Raw genomic sequence first — 26172 nt, 5'->3', positions numbered from 1 at the left:
TATTGAAATCCATTATGCATTGAAGATATAGATAAAATAGCTCAGCAACTAAAAAATTAGAAAAAAAATAAGGTAATGTGGGGACTAAATTATTGTAGCTTGGTGGAAAATGTTCTTCTCAATGTTATCTTCACCTTTAAATTCTGTACAGGATTCCTGTTTATTCCTGGACTCATACTGACTGAGACTAGGTCTTGGCCTTATTATCTGATAGTTCGTAATATCTACTTCTTGATGACTTGATAAGAAATTACATTTTAAAAAGCTTGATATTAATTTAAAACCTACAAGGTTTTGCTTATTATTTCTGAGACAGCCTATTCAACTTCTAGTCAGCAGCTACAGCAAAGTACGCTGACCCCATTGATGAGGTAATCAATTATGCTGGAACAAAACAAACTCGTAACTAGAAAGAAAGTAAGCCGATGATTTTATACAGAGCCAGAGAAAACAGAGAGAAAGCCCATTTGGCAATTGACAAAGGACAAAACATTTAATTTCCAGGTTCCAAGAAGATATATTTTAAATTTGTATTATATACGATTTAAAAAATCAGTGTTCTCTGCTGGACAGCTTTACTTGCAGTGAATGAAGACAAACCAGGGCACACATCCAAAGCTGTGGCTCTACAAGCATGTGGCACTCAGGAATGGAAGTTTACATGCCAGCAACTGCAATTATCCCAACTAGCAATGATTTAGCATTCTGTGATATCTAGAGCCCAAAAAACACAGGCTATGCCTTTATATCTGAACCATCTGAAATCCAGGTTTAAATTCTGCCTTTAAAGAAACTGCAGCACAGCTTGCTGCTGTGTGCACGCTGGAGAATAAAAATGATTAATTCCGCCCATCACTGAAGTTTTTGCTTATGACTATCGCAAGCCTTTGCTGTGTGCAGCAGAAAAAAAAGAAAATAATTTTTATGCTTAGTTTCTGATCCTTATTCAAAATCATGCAACAGTGCTAATTACTAAACACTGGGAAGACTAAATAAAATAGCATAAAATGCTGACTTAAAAACCCACAAAACAGAAAACCTTAAATCTAAGTACATTTACCACATTATTTTAGAACATGATTTTTAGTGCATGAGCTCAGAAAATATTTTCATGTGAAAATTAATAGAGGAAAGTAACTGGAAAAGAAGCAAATCAAAATGGAAATACACCATGTAATACATGCTGCCATGATGAGCCGAACATCTGGAAAAAAGAGCAGAATGATCAATCCCTCACCACAAGAAAAAGAGACATGTAAAGATTGGCTTGAGAAAAAAAAGATTTCCTCTTGGAATCACCACAGCAGGAACCAGAGGGAGCTTTGCACCCAGAGACCTAATGTCGTCTGTTAAGCTAACAAAACTAGTCTGGAAGAAGAAAAAAAGTAAGACTTTATCTTTTCATCCCCTCCTACTTCACTGTTCATCTCCCTAGTGTTTATCTTGATCCCAGATTTCTTTTTCTGAGTTTTTTTTTCCCCCGCTCCCTCTTCCTTTCTTGCTTTTTTTTTTGATGCTAACAGAGGGAGCAGCATGGGTGCATGATGCCAGCTGCCTCCAAACCAGAGGCCTGCCTTTGTCATTTGCATTGTCACATCGAGCAATCACAGACCACAGTACAGAGGACCAGAAGGGGTCAGTGACAGAGGCGATGCTGTGGATTCCCCCTGGCCCTGGGAACCTGGAGGCTGCAGAGCCCCACGGCTGCTGGGGCCAGCCCGAGTGTGTGCCACCACATCCTGTCACACTCAGGGGAGCAAACACCCCAGATGTGGTCAATTCCTGGTGCCACTGGACAGTTTGCAAAGAAACCACGGAAATCCCCTACCTAAGTCAGCCACTTTCTGCCCAGTTTGCCCCAGGCATGTAATTCATGACATGTAATGCAAAACTTGCCATGACAGAGGAGGAATCCCCAGTGGGATTTTCTCGAGGACATGCTCTAGGATGCCCCACCACAAAACACTGACAGCGTGGCTGTAGGGTTGCCAGAGCATGAGAGCTTCTCTGTGAACCAAATCACAAACTAAACTAATCACGAGACTACAATGTGCATTACATGGACATGCTAATCTTACAGTTACACATGGAAAAATCCTAATGCAATGTATTATTCTTCTGAGGTTTTACACCATATTCTTCTTTCATTTACAATAGACCAGACCTGCCCTGCACAACTCAGGCTGTAATTTGAACTGTAGTTTTTACATTAATACCACAAAGCAACAATCAGCAATGGCTTATACTATTGGGAGAGTAAGTACAACTACAGGCTATCAGTAAACTGTAGGGATACAGCGAGAGAGATCTTGCCAGCATCTCAGTTCTGCACACTGTCTCCCTTGAGTTCAAAAGACTCTGGGGACAGGACTCCATCCATCCATAGGGAAGGCATTACAAGGTTCATAGAACTGAATGAAGTACAGCTAAATTGCACACTTAGGTACAGCTCTACATTAGGCTGAAAATAGCTGTATTTTCTAGTGTTTGTGTTATCTTAAAAAAGTACCTTGAATAATTACTCATAAAATTAAAAAGAATAAAACCAGATAGTCCTGGCCAAGTTAGCTTGGTGTATCATTGTGCAATTTGCCTCATTTTATCCACTGACAGCACATCTAGAAATAGGAAAAATCTGAATTTTAAGCTTGAAATATGAACTCTACAAATCTGTGTTTCTGTGTATTTATTGTAAGCCCACATCAGGGAAAACTTTCAAAAATAAAAATAAACATCTAAACTTTGAATGCACTTTAAGGGTCAAAAAGCAATGGGAACAAATGCATTATTTAATCGTAAAAACCACACTCAATTCAGTGCAAGGCTAAGGAGGAAGCTCAGGCTCCCAGAGGCATGTGAAGTGAGGACTGCTTTGAGGGACTGCTGCGAGGGACTGCTGCAAACAGGGCTGGAGCTGAACCTTCTCTCAGCCCTGTCTCTGCCTGGGAGAGGTGGCAAGGTTGAAAACTGGAGGAAACAGGCAGCTTTTAATAAGAATTAGCTACCGTTTACTCAGGCACAGTGAAACAGAAAGGAAAAATACTGGGAATTTCGTGCTTACAATAAAATAAAGATATTACTCAAAACTGAGGAGAAAGACTGTTAAAAAGAGGGGCTACTCATACAAGGCTTGGAATGAATTATAAAATTCTTTGCCCTTTTAATAGCCCATTGTTATCAGCTACATCTCTACTGCAGTGTCTTTGTTTTTCCTCCACCCTCATTAAGGGTCAATTTCTTACCTGATCAACACAGGCTCTGCTCTCACTACCTTGACTCAAAGCCAACAATACCTTTTAAAAATGCTCACAAAAATACAGCTATGGTAAGCTTACCCTGAGGTAGTTGAGGGTGAAGTTTGTCAGACCCATTCGAGTGATGTTTTTGGACAGCTGCTCCAGCACCTGAGGGTCTTGTGCCTAAACAACAAAGGAAAAAAGAATTTTCACTTTGCTTTTCATTGGGGTATTTTTTCTATGTGCTTAGTGGAATGTAGGGAGGGTTCCCTGAAAAGCAGTGCCACTGCTATGGAAAAATTATACACTGCTGCTAAATTTATGTAATAAGCTAGAGTTCCATATGCATAGGAAAATGTAAAGCATTATTATATTGGAGCAGACTAAAGACTGTTTTCCAGTATGTTCCTTTGATCCCTGACCACCCATTCAAAAGACAGACCTAAGAGGTCTGGTCATGCAAGTGACCAAAGAGCTTCCTGAAGGATTGCAGTACACTTTGAGCCTTCTATTTGTTGGCTGTGAGTCCCAGAAGACTAGACAGAAAAAGGCAGCAATAAAAAACATATCATTTTCTTTTTGTGGGTAAGAAACTGCAGCAGAAGGACCTCATCAAATATGTGACATTACACACAGCCTGGAGAACCCTTCTGATCTAAGTTATTTTCCCAGAATTAAATGGGAAAAAATGCAAGCACAGTCCTTCCCTGACCCTAGCCAGGAGTTTTACCTGTGGGACCAGCCTCCTCTTTAAAATGAGATAAATCTCATTACTAAAATTAATACCTGCTGGTTGCTGTCTAACCTGCTTCCACTCTGAATTTAGCATCCCCCTAAATACATAATGTCAATCATGGCCATCCTCATTGTCCCTTAATGGGATACTGTTGAAGAGTTCAGTTGATCAGTTCCCTGAAACAGCAGATAATCCTGGGACAGAAATGGTGGGGCAGGTTTTCAAAGGTGTTTTCCTCAGGCTTGTAATAGCGCTTTGAAAAAACGGTCCAGCTTAAGCTATATAAAATTCTTCTCTATTAATATTTTTTTATCTGTGGATATCTAAGTAACTTGATGTCAAAATATAGGAACATCTTTGTGTCTGTGTTCTTACCCATTATAAAACCATAGTCCTGCAATTGATTTTGTATATCGAGGCGCTGCTAGTAGGAATGGGTCTATGGTGAAGAAATGAAAGTGTCAATAAAAGTATGTCCTTTGTTTCTCTACATTTTACCTTATTATATTTTGACTTTAACTTGTAGAATATTTAATGCTTTAATGTTTCATTGTGTGTGTTTTCATTCAATAACAAAAGAAAGTTGTGAAATGTGAAACAAAAAGGTCTGCATTAAAATTCTAAAGATTTCTAAGTAAATATATGGCAATTTCTTATCTTCTGTCTATGCAAGGGTAACATCAGTTTGCTTCATTTCAGACTTATCATTGTTACCTACAACAATGCTAATTCACAGACTTTGGTGTACTTCAGGTTGATAAGAAGAGATTTTGGACCCAAATCATACAGACCACCAAGTGGGATTAGAAAGAAAATTATGTGCTAAAATAGAATGAAAATGTAGCAACAGTGGCAATAATAGAACACTGAAAAACAAGGGACTGATGAAAGAACTTGTGAATAGATGTAGTTGCAGGCAAACCAAAATATTTATAGTTAACTGCCTTGGGTGTGAAATTTGCTGGAGTTCTTCATAAACCTAATCTCATCTCTTTGCATTAGGTCAAATGAATAAAGGATTACTTACATGCATGGCTAGAATGCTGCGTGGGACTAATTCTCTGTATTGTCTAATAGTAAAGTGCCATGTTTTTATTCTCATAAGGTCATCAAAAGTAAACTCCAAGATAAGACGTCCCTCTGTGCATACCTAGAATACATAAAATGCATTAAATAAATTCCCAGGAATTTTGTTTTCATTGGTATTGTATCATTGATTAAACACAACATTCAAAAATATCAGAGCAGTATTCTATTGTTCATCTCTGCTAGATTAATTGTTTTTCAACCTCTTGGGGACAAAAAATGAATGTGGGAAAATTACTTCATAGCCCTTACCTCAGAGACAGTATCTTACAATGCTATAGATTTTATAGCATTTTACAAACATAGAATATTGTGCGCTAAATCTTATTCATTGCATCAATTCTCTTTTCCTTATGGTTTGCTACTGCTAATTAATGACTGAACCTCGCAGTGGAGGTGAATGTGGTGCTGCTCTTGACGGCAAGTTGCAGAACCAGTTATTCCCAACCTGCTTTAGACTTACCAAAGCTTGGCATATAAACCTTTCTCTCATGTCCAGTTGGAGTAGGCAGCGCCCTGAATGCCTGTGGCCAAACCTGGTTTGTTTTTCATCATTTTTCATAACACTTTTCATTTTTTTTTCCGAGCATTTTCTTCTGTTGGGTTTGTTTTTTGTGGTGAGATTTTTTTTCTTTGGGGGTGGGGGGAAGGTGGTGTTTGGGATTGTTTTTCCCTCTTATCTAATTTTATTAATCCCCCCTTCCAAGGAAAGCCAGGTGGGTGCCTGCCGTGGGGCCCCTATGGGGCCCTGTATTGCTCACAGGTTTGTGAGGAATCTTGCCTAAGAAAGGACAGAAAATATAGGAGGGATAAATGCAGCAAGTGGGTAATACCTATAAATGAAAAATAAAATAAATTACTGGGCACTTCTAAACAACTTTCTACATTTTTTTTTGTGGAAAAGATACATGGTTGTGGTGTTCTTTAAGGTGAAATATACAAGCTCAGCATGGTATCTTGACTGAGGATACTGCAGAGTATTGAAAATTATGTCTCATTTGAAAAATAACTACCACTGTTGATTTCTTTTTAATTGTAGATTTAGACTTACAATCCCTGCTCATAGTAAACTTGCAAGTGCAGGGTATTGTGGAGGATATTGTGGAAACAGGGTGTAATGGCTTTCAAAAGAGAGGGTTTCTGGAACCTTAATTTAAATACAGCTAGTATTTGATTCATCCCAGATTCAGCTGAGTCCGTTGAGCCTTTTTAAAAGCTCCAACTCAGACTTGGCCAGCTCTCACTTGGTCAATGTGTGGCTTTTCTGGTTAACAGTTCACACAATGTCCTTACTATTTTTCCTCCTTATTGTTTCTGCTAAAACATATAGGTAATTTTAACAGGCATACTATATAGACAAATTCCTGTAGACATGTGAAGGAGAATCTTGCAACAGGTTCTCATCTGCCCTTTTCAACACACCTTAGTGATGCCTTCAGATATTTAATGTGCCTTACGTTTCACCTTTAATTTGCACATGCACTATGATGAAAAATCACACAGTACACATGCACACACATAAGGATTCTTAGAAGGGAAATATTTTGTATTAATGGTGCTGTGACAAGGCCAAAGATCCTGGTTACTGATCAGTTAACATGAAAATATTTCAGGTTTAAAACAATTTTTTTGGATAATAATACCTGTGGCTTCTCAAATGTTTCTTTTCTTAAGCTCACGCCGCCAAAGCTCTTAGCAGATTTTAGGCACTGGCATTAACAAATTTTAATAGAAAAACTTAAACACATTCTTCATATTACAGTGGTAAAAATTTATACATCTTATAAAGGAATTTAATTTCCTTATGTAAAGTAGAATTTTACACATCGCTTTTAATCAATAAAATTGGCACAGTTCTTATTTTAAAAGGGCTATTTTTTTTCCTGAAAGCTGCCTTTTACATAGAATCCAAAAAATCAAAAGGGTCTCCAATTAAGAAAACATTTTCTGTTGTGCTGAATTCATGTTACCGTACTGTGAGCTCTGACATTTTGTTTCTGTGGTAACCAAAATCAGCTGATTAGTTGGCATGGCAACAGAAAAGATGTAATCCCAGCAGACACACTCTAATCAATGCCCCCAGCACAGATGGTCTCCGGAGGATCAACAAGAAAGAGGCTGGCAGGCATTCAGTGTATCACGTGGTTGCTGTAGACTAGGCCAGGAAAAAACTAAAAAAGAACATTTCTCAAACTAACCAATAGCTTTTTAACCCCTTCACTGCACTTATTAATTGTAGGAATTTCAACTGCTTGTGCCTATGAAAACCAACTCCGGTCCTGTGCCTTCTTGCTCACAATCTCATTCTCCTAACACTTGACATCTTTAGAAATCTTCCCCCTTTATTAACTACCACTTCTCAATCAAGAGCTGTTGCTTTAAAAGAAACCTAAAGCTTATACAAATCTGGGCAATGCCTGATATTATTAGTAGGGATTGGAATTGCTGATTTGTAAGGGTTTCACCAATAAAATCCAGCTGATGGCTGCACTCCTGGGAGAAGGAAGTGAGTAGCGAGCACCTGGGGCACTCACTGTTTTGGCGGTGAGGGCAATGCCCACCCCTGCCATTCCACTGGGAAACATAATCATTGATCACTATAGAAAAACAATTTGCCTACACATAAAGTGGGAGTGCCAGAGTTGGAGTAAACATGGTGAAAACAGACTTAGAAGGACTCCTAAAACTTTCATCTACCTGAAGAAAAAAGTGGAGCATCTCCCAGGTAAAAAAACATAGTGGTCTTCGCTTCCGTATTTTACATTTTATTTATGCCATTGAACTACTATAAATTCTTTATACTATTTATTTATAACTTGATAAAACAATTTTTAACTGTGTGACATTTTACAAGGACCTTTTAGCCTCTAGAGACAAGCTGGATTATACATATTCTTACTGCTAGGCATGTTCTGGCCATATTTGTTTTAAAAGAATTGGAAATGCCATTTTATATATTCATCCAATTCTGCTGTATGCGGTGAGTTGCTCTGACTAGCAAAATGTTGAAATTAATAAAACACATTTGATTCTTGATTCAAAACATAATGAAAAGTCTTTTAGTCTGTTGTACTAGAAGTTAGTGAATTTGCAGCATAGAATTTGCTTGTGAAACTGAAACAGTTTGTATTTTTGCATTAACCCCCACCTCCCCCCCCACCATGATAGTTTCACTGGGTCAAATTCAGATATGATCCAAGGAGCTACACAGCCCATTGCAGTGGTGCTTATTATGGGAGGTCTGCTTTGTTCCATCACCAATGCTGTGAGAGTAGGAATTTACCTTTGGGTACAAGATCTGTGCCCTTGGTATCTGTACTAGAAGTTAAATAAGCACAGTTGAGACAACATTCAGCTCTAAATTATTTCTGAGAGAGTTTTATTTCTTCTCCCCTATTTCACAAACTACTGTGTTTTATTTCAGATTTGCTCTTACAAAAAAGTTGTATTTTAAACACGTAGACATTAAACCCTCCTAATTTTTCTCCTAGAATCCAAATCAAGTCCCCACCTGAACTTTTCTACCAGGACACAGGTTTATATTGGAATCTGCCAGAGCAATGTGAAGGCTGAGGCTAGCTGTGCACTGCCAGGCTGCAGCAGACAGAGACCCACTGCACACAGCAGGACAGTGCCACGGGAGGCACTCCTCGCGCGGCCCCCTCACACGAGGTGGGCACCCAGCCCAGTCCATACTGCTCGTCCACCTTTGACTTGCTGGGTGCTAACCTCCTTTCCAAAATAACAAGACTGTCATGTGCTGCCATGATGAGTAAAATAATCAAATTGAATTGAGAAAAGCTTTCTGTATTTAATGGTTAAAAAAGCCCCACACCAACCCCCTTTTATTTGCTATTGCATTAAAGCTAACACAAAGGGAAATGACACAGTGTCATGGTTTGACACTGGCACAATGCCAGTGCCCCCATGAAAATACACATTCCCAAATAAATCAGAAATTGCTTCAGGAGCTCAGCAATGAAGCAGCTACTGTGTAACTTTGGCACATCTCCTGCACATGGCCAAGACTCACAGCTCTTCATGAGCAGTGGGGTAGCAAAGAGGTGCCAACAGGAATATCTGGTCTCTTCTCTGTCTATCTATGTCTGTGTAAGCCAGAGGGGCTAGATGGGCTCACGTGTCCTGGCTCACCAGTGCACCACACACCAGGAACTTCTCTTCCTGCTGAGCCCCACCCAGGGGAGATGGCAGAGCAGGACCTGCAAAGGGATGGGACTTGCATGCATGCTAAAACAGCATAAGCCATGTAACCCTGGTCATGATGCTGTCAATAGCCAGCGACGTAAAATTAAAACCTCCACGGTCCTGTAATTCAAGGGCAACACAGATTAGCTACCTTCTCCTGCTGCTCCTTCTCCCTTTGTTCTTTTCTTTATGAAAAAGTTAAAGATGAACAGGTACAAGATGGAAAATAAGTATTTTCTGTTATCATTATTTATTGTTAATGAATTAAAATGTATTCACTTCGAAACAAGTTTACTGATTTTTTTTAATATAAGAAAAATTTTGTTATAATTTTTGTTTTTCACCTTTTTTATATACCTATATGGCACCCATTTTAATTACAGGACTGGATGTGCCCTATGCATGAAGATAATTCACTATCAATTACAAATATTGAATATTCACTAACTGTTTGATCCAGAGCATGCTTCAATCAATTGAATCCTTCAATTTACTTCATTGTGTTTTGTCTGGCATCCTACTGTATTAAATCAGTATTTTCCTAGAGATTTATAGTCCTTGACTAGGTAAGTATCAAATGTAATGCATACCATCCCAAATGGTAGGTACCAGCAATGTGAAATCTCATTGTTGCTTTAAAATCAAACCCAGAGAAAAGGAGATGGGCAGGCTGAATTTAATTCACATAAAATGGATAGTTCTGGCAACCTGGCATTATGTGCTTCTCTTGCAATCTTTCTGGGAGAATTACAGGAGATACCCACAGAATCTTCCAGTCACATAATGAATATAGAAAACAGTAATTAAATGGCTCCAAGGGTTTTCAGTATTAGAAATAATCTCAGTCTACCAGAAAAATTCAACAGCCAATATTCTTCACCCTTATACACACTGAAAAAGAAAACCAGCAACATGCTTTATTGAGTCTTTCCTGTTACCTTGGTAAACATGGGTTTTCCATGCTGAGTGACCATGGTGCATTGATCACAGTCCACTGTGATGGATGAGTTGTGGTATGACTCTTTTGAGTGCTTGAGAATGTAATACAGGTCTGTTACACCTCCTTCAAAGACAGTGCTAAAATAACGAGGAATGAGGGTTCTTCCAATTGCTGTGAGGAAAATACAAAGCAGAATTCAGCAAATGCTCTAGATTATAAAATTTCAAGCCATTTGCTAACAGCACGTGAATAATTTTAAGTGCAATGAAATCAAACTTTCATTTAATGAATATAATACGTGTTCTCTCTCTTTTGTAGATTCCAAGTTGTGCCTGTTCCCACTAAAATCAATGAAAATGGCTGACTCCATTCAGAGGGATTGGGCTCATCATATTTAATCTTTTTACATTGATGGCAAGTTAGAGTCACTCTTGAAACCATCTGCAAGGCTTTTTTGTCCCAAAGTAATTATTACACAAAAACCCACATGATGTCAATTACTACTGAAGGCTGAATATTACCCATAAGTGTATAAATACAAGTGATGAGTATTGACAGAAATATACTTCTACATCCAAAAAAAAGCAAAGCACTTTTATATAAGGGGGTTGTGTACACATATAGATTTCTTTGTGTGTGTGGGCACGTGTATATTTATATATACGCACCCATACATGTGCACACACACATATGCACATGCACTCTTGATTCAACAGGAGGGCCGCTACTGAGAAATCAGAGTACTGGGGATTGAAGGAGGACCTGAGAATGCAAAACCAGGATGTTATACAATATATGACCACCCACAGATCTATCTGAGATCTCTCAAACCAGCATTTATGTCATAGGCTCGAAAGTCTGAGCAGACACCTGAACTCCCTTACATGCACCCTTACTTAAACCCTAAACTGTGGACTGAAGGTACGCAATTCAGAATTATTTAGTCAGGCAAAACTCACTGAAATAGTACTGTCAGGTAAGTTTTACAAGGTCTAATTCTGAAAACGTAGTGAAAGTGAGTGTGCTTCAGATGCACAAAGTAGCAGCAGCACCGACATCAAAGGCAATTATCTCACATGCAACTGATGCTTTCCATTTCCTTCTTTACAGATAAATTTGAATGTAACCGCAAGACTGGTATAAGAGAACATTTCAGTTTATAATAGATGGATACTTCCATACCAGATGACTCATTGCTTTGCAGGCATTAATCAATCCACAGTAATTTTGAGTGGTGGATAAATAAAAATTGCCTTCATTTTACAGGGAAAAACTAAGCAATCTAAATGGTCTCTTGGAAGAATGAGGTAGAAAAGTCACCATCCACAGGCAAGATTAGAGTTTATTAGTTCCTAATTCTAATTTTTCTATTAGGACTATGTGGTGACTCATGCCTCTCTCATTTGCTGTATACTTTTGAGAGTGATTTCTAAAAAAACTATTTTCATAGAAATTTTGCCAGCATATGAACAAAGGCTCCTGAACCTAAAAGTGCATTTGCAAATGGGTGTTGCAAATTAAAAAATAGGGAATTTTCAAAGTAGTTCTGTGAATACTGTTTTTGTTCTGTGCATTGCAATATGAAATATTGTATCTACAGTCATAATGTATATTGTGTAATGAAAATATGCAAATAGAGAAAACTAGGACTTGTAAAGTTTTTGCTGTAATATCACATATCAATATATTTTAATGTACAAAAATATACCACACTCTCTGGAAGTGGCTGACAATTCAGTGGAGACATTGAAAGACTGTTGTACAACTGTAGATTCTAAAAAGCCCCACCCAGTAACCATGCATATAATAATTTTTACAGTCTTTTAATTTAATTTAGAAAAACTGAAGTCCAGTGTATTATCATAAGATTTAATTCATGGTTTAACTCAAATTTCTTCATGTTGGTGTGGTATATAGTAAAAAGTGAAATTTACCCATCAAGTTAATTTCTTGCTCCCCTAAGGCTAATTAGTGCAAATTAAATTTCCTGCTAATCATCTTAAGCAGCAAATGGGTGATATGAAAATCCAGCATTCCTACTGATTGTGATAAACCTCTATTCATGTGACTTATACACTGCATAAATATCTTGAAACTATTTAACTGCAGTTTATAGACTGTTCCCAAAATAGCATGGTCATGTGGTGTTGCTTTTTGCCCTGTATTTACAGCTGCAACGCATTAAACAAGGCTAGAAATACATTAAATAATTTTTTATTATTAATAGTAAGCATTTTTAATAAAAGTTATTTCCTGGTAAGTGTTATCTATGCTTGCCACAGGGATATGCTACTATTAAGAACAAAGTGGGAGACCAAAAGGATGAAGAAGAATAGAGGTGCACACAAGGATGTGCTCCATGGAACCTCATTTCCCATGACAGATGCATGTGCAGACCCTGTCAGTCTGCAGGACTGAAAATAACTGATGCAGATATCCAGCATAAATGTTTACAGCTAAATATTCAGCTCCAGAAGAAACAGTAAAGGAAACATGTGTTAATGAGCAGACCTCTCATCAGCTTTGCCATGATAGACTGAAGCGTGTTCAAGGTTTTGGTTCTCTTCCTGAAGCACTCAATGGCTTAAAACAACCATTTAATTTCTAGATAAACATGAAACTCTACAGCAGTAACAAGGGGTTTTGTGCAGGAGATGGAATTTCCCAGAATAACAAAAGGCTGTGGAATAACTCTTATGAGGCCTAAAGATCACGCCAAACTTTGTGCACTTTTTAGCACAAAGGACTATTCCTTGAATTTTTCTCTTCCAAGACATAATTGTGTAGATGAGTATACAAGCACATATATGTGTGTGCTCCCTGCTCTGCTGCATGCATACATACAATCCTTTCCTGAGAAAAAGAATGGGAACATGGCAATGGTGCTTTTCTTTCCCTATCTGCAGTAGATGGATGCACTTACACATGGATGTACACACTCCACCTGTGCCTGCCACTCTACAGGTCAACAAGATTTCAGCAACACCACATATCTTCTGCTAGAGATAGCAGGATGTCACCCTGTTCTTTTAGAAGTATTAAAGTTCTTTTAAAAGTTTTCTCTACCTTCTGATGTTTACTAGAAACTAGAGTTTCTCACACACTGTTCATGTAAATGATTGTTTTACATTCTTCTTTATAGAAAGAGAAAATTGATAGACTATAAGACTATTAGACTAACCAGTGTGGTTGGAGAGGTAGCAATTTCACCCTCTAATCCACTATACTTTTAAAATTCTATATATTACAAATTCAAAAATAAAACTTCCTCTTTTCCTCTTTTACATCTTGAGTAAATGCGTGAGTTATTTTGTGTCATAGTACAACAGCAGGATACTTTCTAGGAGGATCCCAAACAATGAAGGCAGAATTACTTGTGGCTACTTTACGATGTGGTCCAGCCATCCTTATGCCAGTGAAATGAGCTCACCCCCTGCAGAGCACAGAGCAAGCTGTATGCCAGCCTGGCCTTGGGTTTGCAATTCCCCAGTGCCAGTCACAGCAATAATGGAAAGTATAGTCTATAGCACATCCAATTGCTGAATGAAGCTTTATGTGCTTTATTGGAATTCCTTCATATTTTAGATCTTGGCTTTTAGTCCACAGAATACATGTTCAAGAATATGTGTCTGTGCATGGTTTTGTAGGGCTCCTCCCTACCACACCACTCTTCCCTAAAAGAGCATCACATGGAGGTTTTAGAGCTAGCATACAGATCTTAGCCACAGGAGTTCTGAGCTGAGCATTTGCAGAAGCAGTTTGAATATGGAGAAGTTCTTGTAATTTCCTTTCTTAATGTCAGGGCTTTATTCTTTCTCCAGTCTTTTTCCTTACCCACCCCCATGGTCCAGTTGTCTGTTTTCTCAGCTAATGGTTGATTGCTTATCTTCCAAGCTCACTGTTCAACTCCCAGTATCTCCTTGTCTTCTCCCCCTCCTCAAATGATGCCTCTTTTTCTTTGGCTCAAGAGAACTCAATTACCTACCCTAAATCTTCATGATTTTTTTATTTTTCTTAATTAAGAAGGCCCAGTTATTTAGTCTCAGTTTCCTCATTTTCCACCACACTGCCTAAAATGCCAACTTCACACACACTTTTTTAGTGCCTTTTTCACCCAGCCAGGCTTCCACAGCTGCTTTTCCCAGCCTCCCTGCCTTTGCAGCCTGAGCACTCCTGGATCTTGATTTTGTGGGTTATCCCCGACAAATTATCTCTCTGCACTTTTTCCCACTCTTTCTCCTTGTAACTGCAGATTCTTTCTCCAAATCAATCCCATCTTTCCTTGCTTCCTTCAGCTTCTCATCAGCCAGAAACCAGTCAAGAGGACCTCTTTCCTATGTGTACCCTCACCCAGCCAAACATATCCCCATTCCCTGTATTTTTTTAATTGACTTCCAACTCTCTCTTACTCAATAATCCTCCATCTTCTCCTTTCATCTCCTAGTTACTATTTCTCTCTTCTCTATCATATCAATGGCATCTGGTCCTGATTTTTACCCTCCTTTTTCTCCCCCTCCTCTTCCCTTTTCTTTCCCCTACATTCAGGAGAAGTTCCTACCTCCTTAAGACCACCTGGATCCCAGGCACATCTGCTGGCAGTGTAGAAGAAAGGGTTTCCTGCTCTTGCATGCACCACTGGCTGAGCCTGCCCTGTGGGTTTTGTAATGGAAATGACCATGATTCCACATAGCCCTGACCTGCAAAATATCTGGTTACTCTGTGTAGTTGGCATGTGGATGTCCCACTGAGCTATGTTCCTGGGAAGGGAGACCTTGGAAATTGTAGCTGTCAAACTCTAGTGAAGCCTGCACTGGATACCTGAGAATGGGTACCTTTCTTTTCCCCAAAATATTTAGAAATCTGCTAAATTCAGTCGTATTATCACAAAGAGGACAAAGGGATAGGTGAGCAACCCTACTCCAAAGCATAGAGATTTTTAAATATTTAAAAAACAAACTTGCAATACTTTCATGACATGGAAAAATTACCTTCATCTATACAAATAATAACAGGCTTTTATGTCTCATTACCCAGAAAAGACCATTTAATAGTGTGAAATGTGACAACCTACACTGCAAGATACTGTATATACTAAAAGGAAAAATCACCTGCTCCTCAGCATTCAGGCATTAATTCCAGATCACTGGAATGCTGCTTTAAATTATCATTTTGTCCTGGGCAGTATTCCTCCCTAGCTGAAGGGGATTTCTTATGGGAAGTGGGCACTGCCACTTAATCTTTGCTTGATTTTGCTAGCAATTGCCTAGATATCAAAGCAAAGTGACAAAGATCAGCTGGATTTAGCAACAATAAATAGTTTTTTATATGAAAATGTCAATAAGAAAGGCATATCAGAAATGAATATTTTGCACAAAAAAATAATTCTGTCATCCACTGGCATGACGTAACATTAGGTTCTGTTGTAGTGTGACAGCTTGGCTAAATGTGATTCCATATAACTTTTCCATGCATCAGAGACAAAGAAGCAATTTTAGAATTGAAGTAAGATAGATTTGTGACACCCCCCCAAAAATAAGAGTGGTCCAGAAATCAATTAATTCAATCTATGAACATAGGCGAGAAGCTTTATAGGTCAGTAACAGTTATATTATATATAATTCCTCAAGTATCACACATGGGGAATTCTAAAGAATAGAATGAAACCATCTGACATATTAAATGGCCCAAGGCCTGCCTCTCAAGGAGGGATGCACTGAGGTCACACTCCTATTTTTTGGCCTGGGAATGGAATGATGATGATTAGGATGTCCCTCTCTCACCCTGTTCCTTTAGTTTATTTTCCCTTTTAGATATGTTTACCTGAGCATAAAACAGTTTTGTTAGGAATATGTTTAACGCTAGAATTATTATTCCATTCCAAACTGAGCCAAAAAGTCCAATGATCTCTAGATGGGATTGCCCATAACTTGTGAAGTTCAGGGTTTTTCCAAGTCTCAGATGAGCTATGGGTAGAAAGCCAGCTGAAAAAATAGTTTACAGTATAATTTTGGTACCATCACACAGTGTGGTGGTGATGGTACTGTTGAATGGTTGGGGGGTTTTTCCCAAGGAAGATTTGAGTAAATTAGAAAGTAAACATGTTTTTCTAGTTCACAGGAAAGTGGTATTATTTGTGGGATAGGAAGAGTAGAACACTTCCTCCCCTTGTGTGCCAAAGATAGGCTGTCGAAATCTCAGTGCCCCCTCTACAGAATGAAGGGTCACAGCCTCTTTACAGAAGCAGGGCTTGATAGCAAACCCCTCCCTGCTCACTGAACTGCTCATGTGTTGCATTTACAGTGGAAGCTCTCAAGATCAGACATTTGGACTTAGCATATATACCATGTAAAATAACTGCCAAGTTGGTGGAGCAAAGAACAATGGAAGTGTTAATCAGTGAAACAAAAATATTGGTTTTATTGCTTTCAGGCTGTTTTTTTGCAGCTTGAATCCTGTCAAACCCTCTGTCTTTAATTAAAGCCAGGTTATAAAATAAGTAATAAAACAGAAACAAAAAACCCAAAAAATATAAAAGATAAAAAGCCCTTAAAAGTTCCACAGAATCAGCAACAGAATGAAAAAAACCACCCTCTGCCTATAGCTCAAATGAGCTCTGGAAGCTCTGGTGCAGCCTGCAGCTGATTATCTCATCAACATGCTATAGATGGGTTTGTGGAACTCTGCTGGTTGGGGCTGTGGGGTTTTTTTTGGCTCCCAACACAAAATGTTGAGCTGTCCCATAAAGCTCTAGGCAGACTATGAGAGTCTCTTGCTTGAGAGATTATCACAGCTGGATCTCAGTAATTAAATGGAGATGTAACTAACTCTCCTCAGCCAGATGTAGGGACTGTGGAAGCCAGGAGACAACAGCCCATTGATTGCAAATGAACCTTTCTGGGCACTGCAAGAGAGAGCATAAGCTTTCTGTTAATTGTTAATTGACATCTGTGGGCACAGCTAACTAACATCTGCCTGGGCCAGGGCTTGGCACGTTCATTTACATATATTTCTGTAACTGAAGTAAACAAACCTCTTCACACAGAGCAAAACTTCATGGAGTTACATAGTGATATCACTGCTGTTGCTCTGCCTACACTTCTATCTGCCCAAAATTGTCCCAGTGAAAGAGCATATCAGCTGTGTTCTCTTCTAGACACAGTCCATCTGGCTGGGATGGGCAGGGAGGGATCCCTCTCTGAAGCTGGACAACAGCAAATCTCCAGCTCTGGAAGAGCTGCAAGGCAGGATGTTCATGGGACTGCTCCTCTACCTCTGGAACACCTTATCTGCTGAGTGGATTCAGACCCAAACAACACAAATCTGTCAATTCCTAGGAAAACTACTGTCAGTTTTGATAGTGTGGCACGGAAGGCAGTGAAAAGGCAGTCTAGTAAGTCCAAATTCTGTCTCAGAGACATGTGGGCCATGTTGATTAAACCACCCACATGTATCCAAGGCAGAATCTGTCACACACAGACCTGTCCTTTTTTAATCCCTATCTAGTGTGTAAGATTAGGCTTCTATAATGTAGATTACTTTTAGAATAAAAATTAAAATATATGATTAATTTCCACTAATAGAAATTTCTGGTTATTTATACTAATTAAATATTAAGTAAAAGTATGATATAAAATCTATACAATAGCAATAACGATAATACTATATTAAAGTACAATAGTGTATTTTTAATACTATTATACTAGTATTATGCTACATTGTATTTGCATATTCCGAAAACATCTGCATAATCTACACACATTATAAATTTTAAACACCATGAAATTTGGAAGAGAGTGGAAATAGTACCTCCGTATTGCAAAAGCACTTCTTTTGAGGAGTAAAATTAGCATATTGCATGTATATTCTTCCCATGTACTTAAAATTATGTTTTTATTTTTAATTATCTACACAGCACTTTCTGGATATTGTGGAAATCTAATGTTTCTAACCAATTTGCCTTTGTTCTCAATTTTGTGTCAAAATTACAAAGTGGGATGTATAACATGGATTCAGTACTGTTACTGAGTGAATTGAATCCTTCCCACAACCAGAACCCACTGGTTTTGTTTAGATCCATTTCACTTTCATGGTATCTATCTGCAGTATCTTATTTATTTTATATCAACAACATTGCCTACAGTTAAAGGCTATAACCTAAAATATTAATGCTTATAAAGTTGCAAATGTATAGATTTTTTTCTTTTCAATTCCTTCTAGCCTGTGTAATTCAATCATTGTGTTAGATCTGACTGTGCCTTTTCTCCAGTATTTTCTAACAACATTTTACCCTGGTGAGGATTTGCGTGTAAAATTTGATTCGCTTGACAGTGTATTTCCTTTTCTTGAAAGAGTGTAACCAGTATTTCAATCCTCTAAAACACACTTGAGTCAAGAGCAAGTAACAGAAACTATGACTATGAGACCTCAGCTTTACTCCCTGCACCTTATGACCCTTATTCTCAACAGACGCATAATCTGCAACTCAGTCTTAAATCCTTCATTCCTCTGGAGACAATATTTCACTATAATTCATTTTGGTAAAAACATGGAGAAAAGAACTATAAAATCCCCTATATGTCTCAGCACAAAGCTAAACAGAATGAAAATAATTTTTAATTAAGGTTCAGCCAGCCTACAACAAAATCGCCTCCCAACCTTGTTTTTTATTACACTGGTAGCTGACCACCAGTCTTTAAACAACTGCTCAGTGCAAAATTCATTCATCAGATCTCGAGTATTTCAGCCTCAGGCTAAGAGAATCTAGACCAGGGAATGTAGAGAGCAAGCAGCAGAGTTCAAGACCCCTTTCACAGGATAGCACCTGGACTTGGAGAGGACCTCTGGAAATCATCCCACCCTCCACTCAGAGAAGGGGCATCTGCAGTGGCTTGGCTAGGGCTGTGTCCAATTTGGTTTTGAGTACCTCCAAAGATGAAGCCTTTACAACCTCTCTGGGTAACTTGTGCAAGTGTTTGTTGCCTTTTAAAGAAAACAGTTTTTGTTGTGTTTAAATGGAATTTTCTGTGTTGCACTTTGTGCTCACTGCCTCTTGCATTACACTCCACAATACTGAAAAGTCTGATTCTATATTCTTTACTCCATCCTCATCATATATTTACACACATTATAGGATCCTCCAGGCTGCAGAGTCTCAACTCTCTCAGCCACTTCTCACATTGCAAATCCTCCAAGCCCTTAATCATATTCACATCTCGTTTCTGGACTCACTCCAGTATATCCATGTCTTGCTTCTAAATGGTGAGTCCAGACTGACTATCCTACACCAGATCTGTCTCTCCAGTACTGAGGGAAAGTTCACCTCCACCACCTCCCTCAAACTCTGCCTCATGCAGCCCAGGAGGCTGTTGATTTCTTTGCTGCAGTGGCACTTTGCTGGCTCACAGTCAACTTCAACTCTCAGCTCCCTTCCTGCAGGTCTCATAACCAGTGTCTCAAGCTAAAGCACAAATAGCAGAGCACAAGCCCTGCACAGTTCTGTACCAGCTTCAAGCTTTTTTTTTTTTTTTCTCTGTATCCATTGACAACACTAAGTACTTAGGGAGCCTGCTACTCGATCCTAAAATGAAAACTCAGAGCCCATAAAATTTATTGTTTAAACAACTGAATAAGATTTCTAATAGTACAGAGCAGGCCAGACCCTTACGTGACATTAAAAAATTCAGAATTTGTCATGGCAGTCAGATTTATCAGGAAACATACAGTCTAAGCTGATTTTTTTAGGCTGTAGGTGAGAAATGGGTGGGCTACCCATACTCTTCCACAGATAAAAAGATATACCTTAGATGAGGAAGCTCCAGTTTTAACTCTAAGACTTCCATGTCTTATAAATCAAAACCATCACTCCCATGATGATAATTTAGAAAAGAGAGTATTTGTGTTTGCATAAAAATTCTACACTTTGAATGTAAATAAAGCCAGAACAAATGGTTTGCCTGCTTGCAGTATACAGCCACTCACACTTCTGTCTGTGCTAATCATTCATTTTTAAGAAAGAGTAGTTCAGTTAACTTTGCTCAACAACTGCAAAGAAGTTTTAAAAGCAAACCAAAAAGGTTATTCACAGCTGTATGACAAACCACTGTCAAAACATAACAAACCACAACCAAACTCAAGCAGAAAATGACAAAATGCAAGACTGTAAAAATGATGGAAATTGTGCAGGACAGGCATTTTAGACAAACAAATGCAATCGGTACCAGCATAAAGGACCAACACAGCAGAGAAAATGATACCCAGAAAAGTTGTCTCAAGAAATAATGGCAAACCCATAAAATTCAAATGACAAGACACCAAAAGGAAGGGACAAAATCCAGGGAAACCATCCAGTTGTATTAAATCAAGCACACCCCTGACCCTGACTTCATCTGACCTAGCAGAATGCTAAACATGGCATGAGAAAAAAATTATGTAAAAGCATAAGCAAAATGATGTTAAGATAAAGTGATATTGGCCATACCCTCACATACTGCCACAATCCTTTTAAGCAGGTACTCAAGCTGGTCTGAACCAGAACCTAGACAGAAACCTCAAAACCAAAGCTTGGTTGCTGCAGAAAAAGGTATCTGCCTTTCTGTAGTGTGTTCATGCTGGTGGTGGTTTAAGTGACCAACCCACATATTTCACAGCCGCTGACTTGATTCATCTTTTATTGGTCTAAAATCAAACAGAAAATTAGGCAATTCACTAGAACCACACCAATTACCACTTGCTAATAACTTGGTTGTTATGCTGGGGATCTCCCTTCCCTTCCCCCTTTCTACCCCCAGATTGTATAAACATTCCAATCATTGCTATGAAAGCACATAGGAAGACCTGTTGTGCTATATTTTCTGGAGTGAAGTTGTCCTGGAGACAGATGTCTACAAATATAATTCTACCAGTTTCTCATCTCCAGACTCTCCTCTGAGCCACATTGAGATGGGAAGCTGAGGCAGGAAAAAAAAAAAAAGTCTTACATGTATTCTAGAAATACTGTTAACATGTTATATAAGGGAAGACTAAACAACTGAGAAAGTACTGATCTGAAAAATGCACTTTCACCCTTAGAAATGTTGGAAGAGAAGCTGTGAGTGACTGAAACACAGTACCATGTGTACCATTTGTAGTGGAGGACTTTTCCACTTCTAAAGTTCTTGATTTTCATCCAGGCAAAATCAGCAACATCAGGCACCTTCAATTAGCTGCAACTCTGATAAATTCTATTTTTGGTTTCAGTCCAGTTTGTATCTGCCAGAATAGCACCTCATGTCATCACCACCATGCCCGATGAAAAGCCTGAGGACACCATTCACGATGTGAAATCTGAGGACAAGCGCAGGCTGCTGGGACCTCAGAGGGTTTAGCTCAAACAGAATTTACTTTTCTTCTTGGATGTTTTCTGCAGCTCTCCACAAGCTCCTTTCTACTGAGAGATAGCAATACCAGTACGTATGGCAGCTAAGTTAAGCAGTGGAAGCTACTCCTTCAGTGTGGTTGGTACAGTGCAAACATAGCCATGGATGTTTCTGTAAAGCATATTGTAGGCAGACACCAACTTACTCCGAGTAACCCCAAAGCTACAGGTTTGCATAGCTTAGCATCATGTCTGAGGAAGCCAGTCCTGTGAAGAAGGAGCATATATTGGTTTGAGCTCTGAGACATGAAAATGGCCACACAGCATCTGGCCTGCTTGGTGTCGGGGAGGGGGGGAAACAGGCTTATGCAGGCATTTGCCCCACAGGTGCAGCTGACCTCCTCAACACTGTAAGGATTATTTTCCCGGCAAGACTGAAACCCACAGGCTGGCCATGTGAAGGAAAAAGACAGTCCTCTCCCCCAACACAGGACTTCGTGCTCATCCACTGTCAGTCAAGCATCACAGCATGGTCCGCATTCAGGTGAAAAATATCAGAGGTGAAATGGGTTGATGTGTGCATCAAAGGGGAGATAACGTAGTGGGGTGTGTGTCTGGAGAACTGGTGGGAGGTGAGGGGTTATAGTAACATGATAAAAGATATACATGGCATTCTCAAAATCCTCAAACTGCATTGAGCACATGTGGATTGATAACCAGCATGATTTTTCTGGTAATGTTATGCTGTAGATGTATGAACAATATCTCACTGGTGGATAATATCAGCTGTCGGTTATATACATGTTTTATAACAACCAGAACATTCTTTTTCAAAAAGCTGTTGGAGGTTGGCTTTGATTTTTTTTTTTTTTTCAGCAGCAAAGCTTGCTTTCCCACTCTCTTTCTCTTTCAAGCTCATGGAAGCTAACTGCAGAGAAAGTAAAAATGGTATTGAACGCAGTGGACAAGATAATTAGAAAAATAGTCTACTATTTAAAAATGTTTTGTTGGTTTTAAAAGTGTGTCTTGTTTATTACCCTTAAAATGAAGGTAAGTGCCCTGTGTTCACTTATACAAATCAGATGTCTGACAAAATAACATTAAATAATAAAGAAGCAGTTTCAGAAAAGGGCAAGGAATGTAGCAGGTTTATAAGCTTCAGTCAGAACACACATTTTACGTAGTTTTTAATAAAATTTTATGCAAGTAATGCAAAATCCTCTTAACTCAAAAAAGGTAACGTCAGTAATAAGTACTACAACAAATCTGTGCTGAAGTTGAAACAACCACCTTTTAGCTGTATGATACATTTTTTTCACAGTTCTTAGAGAGTCATTATATTATCTTCTTGGAACAGTTTTTCTACAATGACTCACTGTGATTTCTGGAACTACCATAGGTAAGATACATTTCCCATGACAGTCTTGAACTGCCACTGTTTGTACAATTTCAGGGACTGCCTGACCAAAAAACACAACAACCACCATACAGAATGAACGCAAATGGCCATCCAGACATGCTCCAGATGCCACCTTAAAACCTCTTAATTTAATTACGGGAAAATATATACCGACTTTATTATCTTAGGCTGAAAGTACAAGTCTCCCAATAAGAATCCCTGTTGAAATCCAAGAGAATGATCCCAGATAAATAACTTGATGTTATGATATCCTAATATGTATATGACCATCTAATTCAAAGTGCTTCTTTGAAAAATTAAATGTATTTTTTCAAAATCTACCAAATTTTAAAAATGTACAGAAAGCACGTAATGTGGGAAAACTAATTTAATTTGGTATACCTCAAATTCATTAAGTTAAAGAGGGCTCTGCATAAAAAAATAAGATACTCCACCTTGCAGTGTGAACATGCAAATATACTACTGTATTCATATGTATTTGAAATACCTCTCTGACTTTCAAATATATTGTACATATCTCATAACCAAGAATATGTTTTTTTAACTCCAGCATTGCAAACTCAACTCAGGATCTGGAAAGAGATTTGTGTGCCAGTTACTGCAGTGAATAGAGAACTGACTTATTTGTTTACAAAATCTAACACCATGTAAGACTAAGCTCAGTAGAAACCAATTCATACTTTTATTATATGACAAATATAAAAGGTGCTGGAATAAAATGCAGAAAACACCAGTCCAAATTTGTTCTGTTGTGAGCATCCATTACAGAGAAGAGTAATAGAAAAGAACAATCCTCCAAAGTTGGTTTTTCACCATAGAAAAACATCTTTGCCTAAAGTCAATTTTTCTTCACTGCAGTAGTACACTAATATATAAATATTTTCAAATTACTCCCTCCCCCCCCATTAATACTGATCTTATTTCAGACATTATTCACAAACATTGGCCTCTCATGGATCTCCACTTAAACAGGAGAAATTTTGTTTGCATAATGATGAAGAGAATTAAAGAAAATAATTTTCATTTATGTGAAGTTAGTCACCTAAGAGGTGAGGGCAGAGGAGCAGTGCTGTACCCTGATGCAGGCCAGGTGGCTGCACTGTTTCTGCTCCCCATGCTTCTGCATTATGCCAGCAAAGCATGCTAAGCACAACCTGAAAACATGGGCTGTACTCTACAACTGCTTTCTAATACAAAGTGAAGCTTGCATATTTTTTTCAGCAAAATTGTGGATTAATTCAAAACTAAAATGTTGTTTTGCTAAAAAAAAAAAAAAAAAAAGCAATTTAGATAAATAGGAGTTGTTCCCATACCTCTGCACAAGCCTTGAACTGAACATGACATTTAAAATTTTTTTGGATCAGCAGTCATGTATTTCATAGAGTATTTTAACCACATCACTCCTATCCTCCTGTTCCTAAATCAGCAAAACTACAAGTATAAATTAAAAGGCTATTCTTGCATACCTCACATCTGGTTAGAGTTAGGAAGTGCTAAAAATCATGTGAGGAAGTTTATTCTTTCTGGCTGTTGAGCCTGAAATTCTTGTTTCCTGCATTTGCAAGAACCTCAAAGGTAAGTGGGCCTTAAAAAGGGATGGCAATTTTGCTTGCCACTGAAAGAGACTGAAATTACTTTGATGGGCTGAACTATGGCTTTGAACTTAGAAATAACCCGCTAAATATTTGAATGTATGCAAGTTAACATAGAAAACAATTCACAGCAACCAATGTGATACTAAAACCTCTCCTCCCCAGGCTTTATACCCAGTAGGTGCCCACACTGACTGCATAATGTTCCACAATGCATGTCACATAGCTGCAGACAAGATTCAGGGGCAGTTTGGTTTTGCCACACCACACAGCTGAGTCTCCCCTGTCACTGCCTTGACACTGTCACGGGGTACAGGGCCCCACATTTCTGAAAGAAGAAAATACCAACCCTCTCTTACAGCACGTGCTTTGTGTCCATAGTGTGCCCACTTCAGGAGCAATACACATCTAGCAAAGTAATGCTGAATTTCTCCAGAATAATCATCTGTGCCTACACACTCATGCAGTATCCTACTGGGGTGGAACAGGAGCTTCCAACCACACACACATTTTGTCAGCAAAGCAGCATGAGTCTGATTTCCCAGAGCTATTCCCATGAGGTGGTGTGCAGCATAGTCACAAACAGTGGCTCTGAATGACTTTGACACCTTTAATGTCTCCTAAAAATCCACCACTTCCAAGGCAGATGGCAGGCTACACCCCCAAAGAGCAACTTCACAGGAAGCCTTTGCTCTGTGTGGGGATGCTGCCTAGGGAAGCTGAACTCTTGCTCCTCCTCTTCTATTTCCACCTGCTTTTTTCCCCTTGAGTTTCATCACTTGTATGTCATCCCATTCACATTTTACTCTCCCATGTTGTAAGCTGTCTGCTCCATTCAATGTCCTTCAAAGGGGTACTCACATGGAAGTCACTCACAGGGGCACCCAAGCCATTTCATTGAAGAATTTGTGTTTGCTGCTTGTTTGTTAAGTTATTTGTGCTCTGTATGTTCTGAGTAGTGATAGATGCACCCAAACCTTCAGAATCATAAGAAAGGTGATGGGAATGGTTGAATTTCAAAACACAGGTTTTCATGCAACTGTGAGAAGATTTAAGAGCAATTGGTAGTATTAGCAAAACAACATTTTTGTTTACTGCATCAGTTACAAGTTACACTTGAGGAATGACATTCTTAACAGTGTCAAGAAGAAGTGGCATTTACTTTATAAGGAGTAAATTTTAACCCAAATAGGATTAGAAACCAAGAAAAATTCTTACTTTTTTCTTTTTCTTCAGAGAAATGTCTATGTTTACATTCTAGTGTCATAGAAAAAAATCTACAGTATCTATGTTGTGGGTGTCTTTTTTTGTCTCCCCAGTGATTCCAGAAATTAAGAATATTTTGATATATTCCACAGCCATCTATTTTAAATAAAAAATCCTTTATATAACTAGCCAACTGATGTGGAATAATCATCTCCTTTCCATACACCATGCTGCCTGTACTGACTGTGGCACATTGGGGTGACATGTCCTAGGCAAGTGCAGCAGTTCCCCCTGCCACATTTGCAAACTAGTCCCAAGACTGTGACTGCCAATGGGCACAGTCAGATGACAAGGGCACAGTGAGATGACAACTATAGGGGATTCTTCCAATTACCTG

At 38.7% G+C, this 26172-nt stretch overlaps 1 protein-coding gene across 13 annotated transcripts in view; it reads right to left on the bottom strand.

Moving 5' to 3' along the window:
* The window catches only part of LDB2 (LIM domain binding 2), a 211116-nt gene that overhangs the window by 42318 nt on the left and 142626 nt on the right, over positions 1–26172 (bottom strand). For all 13 annotated transcript variants that reach the window (XM_053976015.1, XM_053976017.1, XM_053976016.1 and 10 more), the window contains 3 exons: positions 10203–10375; positions 5000–5122; positions 3336–3419 (listed from right to left, as the gene is read on the bottom strand). In XM_053976015.1, coding sequence (XP_053831990.1) covers positions 3336–3419; positions 5000–5122; positions 10203–10375 — 380 coding nt within the window. The remainder of the gene's footprint in view (positions 1–3335; positions 3420–4999; positions 5123–10202; positions 10376–26172) is intronic.

This window comes from Vidua macroura, chromosome 4 (assembly GCF_024509145.1).
Source record: "Vidua macroura isolate BioBank_ID:100142 chromosome 4, ASM2450914v1, whole genome shotgun sequence".
Taxonomy (NCBI): Eukaryota; Metazoa; Chordata; class Aves; order Passeriformes; family Viduidae; genus Vidua; species Vidua macroura.
The sequence above is the reverse complement of the archived record's forward strand: the minus strand, read 5'-3'. Positions and strand labels throughout refer to the sequence as shown.